The 11,448-nt window shown below is 43.0% G+C and overlaps 1 protein-coding gene across 1 annotated transcript; it reads left to right on the forward strand.

The window, feature by feature from the left end:
• The first annotated feature begins 795 nt into the window (after positions 1–795).
• On the forward strand, positions 796–4,827 carry LOC149304463 (phospholipase A2 inhibitor and Ly6/PLAUR domain-containing protein-like). The gene is made up of 6 exons (XM_089479066.1): positions 796–819; positions 2,063–2,183; positions 3,120–3,227; positions 3,495–3,668; positions 4,317–4,457; positions 4,601–4,827. Exons 1-6 carry the CDS (start codon positions 796–798, stop codon positions 4,825–4,827), a joined length of 795 nt encoding a protein of 264 aa, XP_089335192.1.
• Positions 4,828–11,448: the final 6,621 nt, after the last annotated feature.

Below are 11,448 nucleotides of genomic sequence, written 5' to 3' on the forward strand. Positions count from 1 at the left end.
CGAATCAACAGACATTTCCCAGAAGGCTGGCATGGTTTGTATTTATTTGGTTTGATTTGATCTAAATCACTCTTTTCTCCCCAAAACCTGCACACAAGATTAAAAAATGTAATCTGGTTCAAAGGATACAGAATGAATTATAACATGATAAAAACAAGTAAATAAATTATAACGTTGCAACACAACTGGATTAAAAAGTAATTTAAGAGAAAATGAATTGCAGCACCATGTGTACAAATTAGATGCATGGCTTTGTGGTGGAGTGTGTCTTCAAGTCATTTCTGACTTATGGTGACCCTAAAGCGAACCTATTGTGGGGTTTTCTTGGCAGGATTTGTCCAGAAGAAGTTTGCCATTGCCTTCCCCTGAGGCCGAGAGAGTGTGACTTGCCCAAGGTCACCCAGTGGGTTTAAATGGCCAAGCTGGGAATCGAACCCTGGTCTCCTGAGTCATAGTCTAATCTCAAACCATTACTCCATGCTGGTTCTCATTTACCCATTAATAAAAAGGTTGTCCCAAGTCTTCGTTCTCACCTTAGAAATAACCGTTCCCTCCACCCAAACTGCTCTTCCACGCCCTCCATATCTGACTGATAAATGCTATTTACCCATGCCTTGCTAAAACATATATACATATATAAGAGGCTGAACACCACTTTGCCGTTCTCTTTGTCTAAAGACCACGTCAACCAGGATCCTGAAGGACCAGGAGGGAAACTTGGTAAGAGAGGAGTGCTTTGCTATTGATATTAGCAGACTTTCCAATCAGGATTTAGTGATTCTTATGTAAGGAGCCATGACTGTGACCGAAATGGCAAAGGCAAGATATTTGGGAGTGTCAGAATTAAGCCACTCTATGCTATCCTAGAGCTGCTAGGACACTCTTCCAACCTCAGGGTCTGTTCCATGGGGGTCACTGTGGAAGATCCTGCAAAACATTCTGGGGCTGTGCATCTCAATCCATCCCTTCTGGGGAATGGCAATTCCACCTGACGCCCAATGTGACAAGGACTGGTACCATATTTGTGCCCATTGGCTACAATTGATTCTTTGTTTCCTGGAAATTTGTTGATGATCCTTGTCCATGCTTCATCATTTTGAATAGTAGCATTCCTTAATTTTTGCCACCTTCCTCCCATCCCCTCCATTCTTCCCTTCCTTCTTTCCTTTCCTCCTAACCTCCCTCCTCGTTTGCTGCCTCCCTTCATTCCTTTCACTCCTCGCACTATTCCTCTTCTCTAACTGTCTCCTGCCCTTCCAGCTTCTGCTATTGTGCAAAGTGCTACCAGCAGCATAAACCAGATTTCCCTAGACCCAAGTCTTAGGGGGTCAACCATTTTCGGAAGCCCTCAGAGAATGAAGAAGGTGCAATTTGTCATTCTCTGCACTCCCATGCCCTTAACATATGGGCCAACCCTGAATATAGACAAGTGGAGTATCCCTTATCCAGAATTCTGAAATCAATGGGGCATGCCCCTACAGCGCATGCCCCTCTGCACACTTGGGGGGGGGGTGCGCCCCATTCAAGCCTATGGGGCTTGAATACGTGTGAGTCTTCGTTTTTGCAGTGGCGGGGGGGGGGTCCGGAATGGATCCCCCGCAAAAACAGAGGGTCGACTGTAGAGGAAAATGGCAAGATGTAGGAGGCTGCCCCCCCAAAAAAACCAGAACAGGGAAAAGTTACTTCCTTTGACTACAATTTACAGAATCCCCAAACCATCACCACCAATGACTGTACTACTTGGGGGATTCTGGGATTTGTAGTCCATCAAAGTCACTTTTCCAAGCTCTGTCAAACAAGTTTCTGAAGCTTCCACTGTATCAAAGGCTGAAGGAAGAGCCTAGCCCATTTTTCCCCAGATGAATTTTAAATGACGATGTGAATGCTTCTCCTTTGTACGCCGCAAATGTCTCCTGCAAAGGATGGACATTTCAGAGCTACAGAACCAAAAACCTGGAAATGTATAACCACCTGGCGGCAGACTAGAGCATCATTCATCTCCTTTTGTCTTTGAAGTCTGTTGATTTCCTTCCTTGACATATTTCCTATGTTCTCTTTTCAGTTCTTCAGTCAAAAGAACCTCCTGATCTTAACATTTATTCCCTGCTCAGAGTATATTTCATCAACCCCCAGTATCATGAAGTTGTTTATTTTCTCCCTTTTTGCTACTCTGGTAGCTACAGGTGAGTCTAGTAATATAGTCACAGAGGCATCATTATTGGACATAACCTCAGCAGAAATACAGCAAGAGTGAAGCAGAATTCAGCAGTGGAATAAGGATCAAGGAATAAGGAACTAAGAACCATGGGTCCTAAACTGAATAGTGTGGTCAGTCATGAGCTATGAAGGCGACTTCGGAGGACTCAAAGCTTGCTTCCATGCTGGGTGGAATAGCCACACTTACTTTACCACATTTATTGCTGCTATTTTTCTGATGTGCTTTCAAGTTGGCTCCTACTTGAGTCAATATTCCAAAGAATGTTGTACTCCAAAACACGTTGTAAAGCAAAAGGATGCATCCATGGAAGCAACCAGTGTCAAAGTACTCTAATCCCCCAGCCTGGCATATTTTATGGAGAAGACATAAGTGTGGGCAGGAAGTGGGCACTCCAGATGTGGGAAACCTGTGGCCTTCCAGATGTTTCTGAACTCCCATGTCCTACTCTGCCTGTTAAATATCTGGAGGGCTATCCATTTCCCACGCAGTCTTGAGCTCCTTGAAGGAAGGGTAAGATTAGAAGGTGGGGGGGGGATAACAAAAGAAACAACAAGCTTGCAACAACTCTGAGGTCTTGCCATCAACAGCAGAATGATACACAGAGCAACATGCAAATCACTCCCCCCTACCCAGGGTCACACAGTATGTGTGTGCATGTGTGTGTGTGTGTGTGTGTGTGTGTGTGTGTATATATATATATATATATATATCCCACTCTCTTCCTTGCCAGCATTCTCTGAAGATGCCAGCCACAGATGCTGGCGAAACATCAGGAACAAACTCTTCTAGAACATGTCCACATAGCCTAAAAAACCCACAAAAATCAACAAGGTTGCTACTGTTATTGTTTTGGTGGCTGTTCTTGCTGCTGCTCCTCTCACCGCTGTTATTTTCCCTTCAGGAAAGTCCTCCCATACTTGTTACTGCACTAAGGGAACTGACGGCTGCACAAAAGAAACCTGCACCACTGACAAAGAATGTATTGCAGTTGCATTCAATAATACAATAGGTAAGTAAATATGGCTGATTCCCCAGGTAACTCTTAACAGATTCATTGCTAGAAGCTTGCTTGATCATAACTAATCAATTTACATGTTAAGGAGATTAGATCAATGTTAAGGAGATTATATTCCAGTGTGCATTCTGCATGTATTAACACGGCAGGAGCGTTTCACTGGTTTCCCCACTCGTTTCATTCTATGTTGATATTAGAGTCCGTATCTTCTTTATTGCTTAGAAAACCTCACAACTCCTTTTTTCTTCTTTCTTTTAACAGATGGAAAGGAGGTCCCATCACATCTGTATCAAGGCTGCCAGGAACCCTCAGAAACTTTTGATCCCTGCAGAGAAAAGACTATATTCATCACAGCAGGGAAAAATTTTTCCCTGAATAGTGAAACCAAATGCTGCCACAATCCAGACAAATGTAACACCAATGATACCGTCCATGGTAAGAGAGGTCATTTGGGGGCTTAGGATAAAGTCAGAGTCACGACTGTTTGGGATTTATTTCACATGTTGTTGTTTTTTTAAAAAATCCTCTTCTTTTTAATGGCTTTCTTTTATGCACAGCATGCCATGAACTGAAAACTAAGGTTGGCACAAATATATTTATAAGGTCGGATAGAGAAATGGCACGCATTGGGGGTCACACTGGCATCCCAGTGGACCTTTCACTTCATTTATTCGGATCTTGGAAACATCCTCCTCCATCCCCTGGGACATATTAGACAGAGTTGGGATCATACAGTTGAAAAAGTCCTTTTCTACATCTAAAACAGTCCCACCTATTCAAGACATGACAGGATTGCCCCCTCCCCATTGCTACTAGAGGCTCGCTGGGGACATTTTGAGAGCAACAGAACCATTTTTAGAGGTGTCGGGGGCCCTGGGAATGAGAAGAATAGCCTTGGGGGTGCATGATGTGCTAATGCAGCCTCCATCCTCAGACAGTTACCTATCCCTGTTCTGAGTGATGGAAAAAGTGCCACTCTTCTTGCCACCATCCCATTTTCACTAGCTGTCCAGGGGAGGGTAATTTCGATGTGCCATTTTAGCTCAGTGGTATGCTTACTCGCTCGTTTTTTAATCCCTGTAGTACCGACGGAAGATCACAAGATCAGTAGTTGGGGTTGCCCCTCATGCTTTGCTTTCGATAAGGATCCCTGCAATGCCATGATGACAAAGTGTGTCCAGTCCCAGGACAAGTGTGTCAACATCACTGGGACTATCATACAGGGTAAATCAGCATGCAGCATGCTGCATCTTCTTCTCTATTTATTAAAGTGTATTAATATTTTATTTTATTTTATTTTAGAGCCAGCATGGTGTAGTGGTTTAAGCAAATTATGATACCATGTCTTTTTCTGTTCTTTTCCCAAGGGTCTTCCTCAAAAACCTTTGTCCTAAAGGGCTGTGCCACATCCTCTACAGCATCTGTCCTCCAAGAGAAGAATGTAAAACTACATTTTGGCAATGTCACTTATTCTATTACCCATATCAGTGTAGGGAACGGCAAAGACAGCATCATCAGAGCTCCAGGAAGCATCCTTTTTGTAGTCTTCCTGCCCAGCTTCCTTGGGTTTCTGCTGAACAAATTCCTATACTGATCCTAGCCTAACTCAAGGAGTCTTCTTGATTCAAACTGGAAAAAACATCTTCAGTGAAACCCAATACAATGAAAGGAGGCATAAATTATAGAACTTCAGGCTCTTGCATTCACTAGCCCCCCTATAACTGTATGTGTGTGTGTGTATATATATATATATATATATATTTCAAAGGGCAAATCAAATAAGGGCCCTTCCTCATGATGCAGTTATAGCACTACGATTTCATTTTAACTGCCATGGTTCCACTCTATGGAATCCTAAGATTTTCCATTTAGGGAGAGTATAAGTATTTAACTTAAAAATAATTGATATTTTAAAAATGTGTTAATTGGTTAATTGGGGACAGCTTTCTAGTCAACCAGTCTTTGGAGGTTTTCTCCCTACAGTGGCGTTAGGACTGCAACTCCAAGGGGATTTAAATGAATTAATCTTAGTCAAGGAACAGTTGCAGTCTTTTAATTCCTTGCTTTTATGTTTATTTTGTGTGTGTATGTTGGAGGGGTGGGTGCAAGGACAAGGGGACAGAGAGGCAAAGTACCTGCTTTCCATGTGAAAAACTCAGTTCCATCTTAAGGTAAAAGGATCCTAAGTACCAGAGCTGGATGAGACGCTGCCGCTCAGAGAGGACAGTTTCTGGGCTGAATGATCTGACTTGGTAAACTGTGATTACTTAGTAAAATGCATAATTCCAAAATAAATATGATTTAACTCTTCTTTCTTTCTTTCATTCATTCATTCATTCATTCATTCATTCATTCAAAATAGAGAAGGTATTACAATTTTTAAATCTTGCACATAATAAAGATGGTTTTCCCCAGTGTTTGAAAATCACATGTTACTTTTGGGGCAAAGAAGGTGTAACACTGATCCTTTTTCAAAGAACATAATGACTGGCAGCAAAATCCAAAATCCAACAAAATCCAAAAGCACACACTATGATGGTAGCTTTAGCAGCTCAACCAAAAGGCATTGCAACAGCAAGGTAGCCTAGTCTCCTTAGGAAAGGAATCCTAGGGTCTGGAAGCAGCCACTTCTATTCCCTATAAATGTGCCTGTGAAGGTGGTGGCATCAAGGGAAATGCTTCCCTGAAGTTCTTAAAGCATGAGCACTCTGAATTGTGACTGGAAGAGACTGGCAGCAAGTGGAGTTGTTGTAGCAAGTGAGCCATGTGCTCCTGTAACCGGCTGCGTTAACAATCTGGTTGGCTATAGCTTTTTTGAACCAGCTGAAATTTCCAAACATCCTTCAAATGCAGCCCCGCAAAAAACACATTGAAATAATCCCAACAAGGCATGTGCCACCATGGCCAAGTCAGAGGTCCCTAGGAAGGGGTGCAGTTGGCTCACTAGTTTTAATGGTCTAAATGTACTTCCAGGCACCACCAAAAACAGAGCATCGAGTCCAGGAGTCCACTATGCAGTGGGCACTGCGAACCTGTGTCTTCAAGGGGAATGTAACCACATTCAGCACAGGTTTAATCCTGATTCTCTTATTTCCATTTCCATGGAGCAGGGGCATCTCTATCTTGTCTAGATGAAGCTTCATTTGCCCTCATCCAGCCCATCCCTGTCCACAGACACTGATTTAGAATGGAAAGAACTCCAAGTAGGCAAAGGCTATAGGGATTATTTTTGGGGATGCCATCAATGAGGCTTGAGCATCCAAAGATTTCAGTATCTATGGGGAACTCTGGAACCAAACCCCAGTGGATACCAAGGGCCTACTGTACACTATGAAGCTATTCTGATTCCCTCCCCTTGGGTTTGATAAAATGAGTCATTTACTGTGAAATTGTGCACTGCCTCATTCCTGGAGGATCATGCTCTATTCAGTTTTGTTTCTTCCATCTGCTTTTTGATTCAGTACCCATTTCACATGGGCCTAAATCCTATTGTTAATCCTGACTGTAATAAAGCTATTGAATCAATAGCATTATAGCAATGACATTAAAATTTCTATACTGCTTAATAGTGAACTCAGCACTCTCTAAGCATTTTACAGTCTGTAAGCCACTTGCCCCCAACAAGGTGAGTACTCATTTTACCAAGCTATGAAAGGATGGAAAGTGAGCCAACCTTGGAGCCCTGGGTTAAAACTCACAACATTGTGGCTGCAGGACCAGCATTTAACCACTGTGCCACCAAAACTCCTGAATCAGTCTGATTTACCTGTGTGTTGAATCATCCAAAAGCTGAATCAATGATCTACTATAACTGGGACTAGCCAAGAGACTTCCAGCCATGCAGCTGCACATTTCTTGGTAGCATGTAATTATTTCTGTTCACATGGCCTGCACTTCACATTCCCTATTGTACAATGGGATAATAAATACTGTATATATCTTGGCAGATACACAGTGAGTTGTACAATGTCATTTCAAAAAGATGGGGTTTGCCAAGAAGATATGGCAAAGCATTGCCAAAGGGATCAGATAACACAACTATGGTGTGGTCATCTTTACTCTTCCCGGCAAAGCTGGATAGCATGAGAACAAGAAGGGACAATAACTGGTTCCACTGGATCCAAAGATCACCTTATTCCTTCACATGGTCTTTGATCTCTTTGAAGCTGATGGTGGGCATCTTGCTGCATGTCTACTATGGTGAAACTGAGGCAGGAACAAACTGGAAAGGCCATTTGGCAAAATTTCATGCACTTCCAGAAAAACAATCTCATCCAATTTCAACACCCAATTCTAGGAAAACCAGGTACATTCTGGTCCACCTCCCACTCTCCACCAAACCAGTTGCTCCCAGGTTTTTTCTCTGGAGCTATTCTTCTTGGCCTATAAATTCCTCCAAGTAAGTCCCTTTCTGCACCTTGCTCTGACTTTGCACAGCATCTTCCTTGCCTCTTCATCTTTCCTGCATTATGAAGGCGCTTCTTCTGAACACGTGTCTCCTCTTGGCCCTGCTTTCTCCAGGTGAGTAGGAATTAACTGCCATCAGATACTATGGGTACTGGGAAATGTCCACTAGATAGAAGAGGCTGAAGACTCTCCAGGATTCCTATGGGAGGGAAGGACTATTGGAGAGTCTGGAAAGCAAGATTCTTACTTCCAGCAGAAGGCAAAACTTTGTAGGCTGGAACCTAGTATACTTGGTTGCTGTTCTGAAAACATATTTGGTCTGCAGCCGGGTTTCTCCACCAGCGTGGCCAAATGGTCTCTCAAAGCCACAGCTGGATGATTATATAAGATGTTATGGTACACCTATGGTTCACCGTCCTAATATTATATCATTCCGTAACATCTTCCTCAGCCCAAAAACTGTCAATGGTATGTCAAAGATATGTGAAGATATGATACCATAAAATATTACATGTTTCTATGATCTGAGACGCCAACGCTGTCTGCCCCACATGGAGGCTACAGCAACCAAATGGCACGGCCTCTGGGAGTGCAGTGCCATTGGTGCCCTCACGCACGATGATGTCCATGCGGCGCTGTGCCGTTTGGATGTGGCGCCATACATACGTCGTCATACATCATCATGGCGGCCCCCATGTGGATGGAGGTGAGCCATTATGGCGCGGTAGGGCTCGGGTGCATGCAGATGCTCCACTCTCCCGAGCCCTAAAATCAGCCCCATGATGACACTTTTTGTCCGTCTGTGGAAAAGTTTAACTGTTATCTTTTCTCCTCTCTGCAGTGGCATCTCTGTATTGTGACACTTGTATGGCTCTGGATGTAGAATGTCCTCTGGATGGCACAAGCAGTGAGCGGTGTACAGGCTACGATGATGTTTGCGTGACAGGCCAAGTTTACATGACAATGGGTAAGTGCACAGCACCTTTTGGTGTTTCCAGTGTTAGGGAAGACTCTTTGACCTACCTGAATGTCCACATCCTGTAGTCTTTTCACTCAAGACCTTTTCCAAATTCAGTAGAGTGCTGAATTATCAAAGGCTGTGAGATAGGATCTCATCCATGATCTCACAATCTAGCAGGTGGTTCGGAGTGATCCTTTCTATGAAACAAACACCTGCAACCAATAAAGGTAGAGGAGTATTGCCCCTTATTTTACCTAGCAACCATAGACCCTCATGACATGGCATGGCAAAACTGGGCTTTTGACTGAAACCTGCGCTGATCATTTTAAAAGCATTTTCCTACCAGATTGAACTATTAAAACAAATTAAAACCATGCAAATAAACTGTTTCCATTGGCCAACATATAAAATCAGGAGCATTGTAATTTATTCGTGAAAGTGAGAGAGGGTTGATGCCAATTCTGGGGGAAGCTTTCTGGATATTTCTTTCTGATTTTCATTCACAGATGATGGAAATTCATATGGAAATGGATATGACTATGGAGAGGACTATGAAAATGGTAATAATCCATACGGCGGGGGATATGGAGACGACTATGAAGACAGGCATAATGCACATAGAAGGGAGTATGGAGGTGACTACACAAATGAATATGGAAACAGGCATAATGTACATAGAAGCGAGTATGGAGGTGACTATGGAAATGACTATGGAAACAGGAATAATGAATATGGAGAAGACTATGGAAATGAGAATTCTACCATAATAACCACTTACAAGGGATGTGTGAGTCGTGAGAAATGCCACGCAGGCTTCTTCAGCATGTTAACAGAGGATAACAAAGTAATACAGTATGTAAGAAAATGCTGTGACTCTAACAACTGCAACAGAGCATCCATCCGAAGTGAGTATCTACACCTTTTAAGGATCTGCACCCATGGGTGAGAATATTGTAGGCAAAAATGGGCTGCAGACATACTAAGATTCTCTGGCATGAGCTAGAAAGGGAAGCTAGGATGAGGCTATGAAGAGAGTCACAGTCCCGATCCTCCATGCCTGGGAAGGGAGAAGGAATAAACCTAAAATCCAGAGGTGCTTCCAGAGGAACCACCTGCCCCTGTCCCATGTACATGGAATGCTGTCATGCTTTTCTGTGTGAAAATGACCCATGGGGGGAAAAGGAATCTGAACACACTGGCCTTAATTCCAAGCAGACTAAACCTATTGAATGAATGGTGAAAATCAATAGCCGAATGCCATTGTTTTAATGTGTCTACTCTGTTTGGGACTGATAGTCAGATAGAGGCTATTATACTGCTGTTTTAGGGTCTCCAGAGTAAAAACTAGATTCCCTGGTTGTGTACAATATAACATTTCAGCAGGTATTACATGTTGCCCAGCTGTGAGACAAGCAGCCCCTACTGAATTCCCCTCTTCTACACAACCATTATAGCTATAGGAGCCCTCTCCACTTCTCTGTCTCTGAACCCTATGCTGTTTGGATCATCACCATTGAAATTTACCTGTGAAATGTCCTGTCTGTATAATTGAAACCAAAAGAGTGGAGAGGCAGCAACCAGTTTTAGGACCAGATATTCTGGAAGAGTAGGGAGGGGAATGAGATGATCGTGAACTTTGTGGTGACTTTAGGAATTGCTTTTTGCAGTGGAAAACCCAGACTTTAGTCCCAATGGACTGATGTGTCCAAGCTGCTTCTCTGCACATTTATCTGAGTGTAAAACTGACAACTATATTCAATGTACTGGCAGGATGACTCGATGTGTCGACATGATGGCCAGCTCTACAACAAGTAAGTAGTACCAACTCAAGAGGAGGGCGCTGGAATAGCCTTTCCGATTTGCTCTTTCTCCCTGACTAGTTGTAACTGGAAAAGCAACATGGGCAGTGAAAATTTGTTCTTCTTGTAGTTTTTGATGTCTTTCTCAGGTTGTAATTGTTGTGCAGGAAGGCCAGGTTGTTGCAGGAGACTAGAGAAATTACTAATACGTGTAATAAATTGCACAACACATACTGGCTCCTAAGCTATCCCAAAATGAAGGGGGAAAACAAGAAAACCATTTATTACTGGTTGGAGTATCTCTCGAATTTTCTTCCACCATAAACACCTACCACAATCTTTTTTTTTAAAATCCACCAATCTGCTGAATGGTTGAAAAATGTAGTTTTGAATCTAACCTTTATTGTAGCTGATTTTCTCCATCTTTAAAGGATTGCTTTTTATGTGTGCAGACTCTCTAGCTCTGTACAGATCTGGATAGGCAGAGGTCCTCATGTGCCAATCAACTTGGTAGCCTGAGAAGTAGGTCCTGGTTTGGTTTGGTTTTATTTGTTTAGTGATGTGCCTATTCCCTTTTAAAACCAAAAAGTTAAAGTTCTCATGTGTGCATGCGTTCTCTTTTTCTTCCCCAGTGAGCCTGATCACTACTAATATGTCTCTACGAGGCTGTGCAACGGAGTCAGTGTGCTCCTCACCTACAGGAAGGACAGCAATAGGTGGGGGCATGCTGGTATATGACATCTACAAAATAATATGCTCCTTTCCCCTCGTATACCCAAATGAGAATGGGAGAGGTTCTTCTTCTGGACGTGGTAGAAGCTCCTCATATGGGGATTATGGACGTTCCTCCTATGAACCTGGTAGGAGGTCCTCATATGGCAATGATGGAAGCTCCTCATATGGTGATGAGACACATTCTTATGGTCATGGTGTGGGCTCCTCTTATGGGGATTATGGACATTCCTCCTATGAACCTGGTAGGAGGTCCTCATATGGCAATGATGGAAGCTCCTCATATGGTGATGAGACACATTCTTATGGTCATGGT

The sequence above is a fragment of the Sceloporus occidentalis genome, unplaced genomic scaffold (genome assembly GCF_023333645.1).
Source record: "Sceloporus occidentalis isolate IW3139 unplaced genomic scaffold, rSceOcc1.0.p SCAF_13, whole genome shotgun sequence".
NCBI lineage: Eukaryota > Metazoa > Chordata > Lepidosauria > Squamata > Phrynosomatidae > Sceloporus > Sceloporus occidentalis.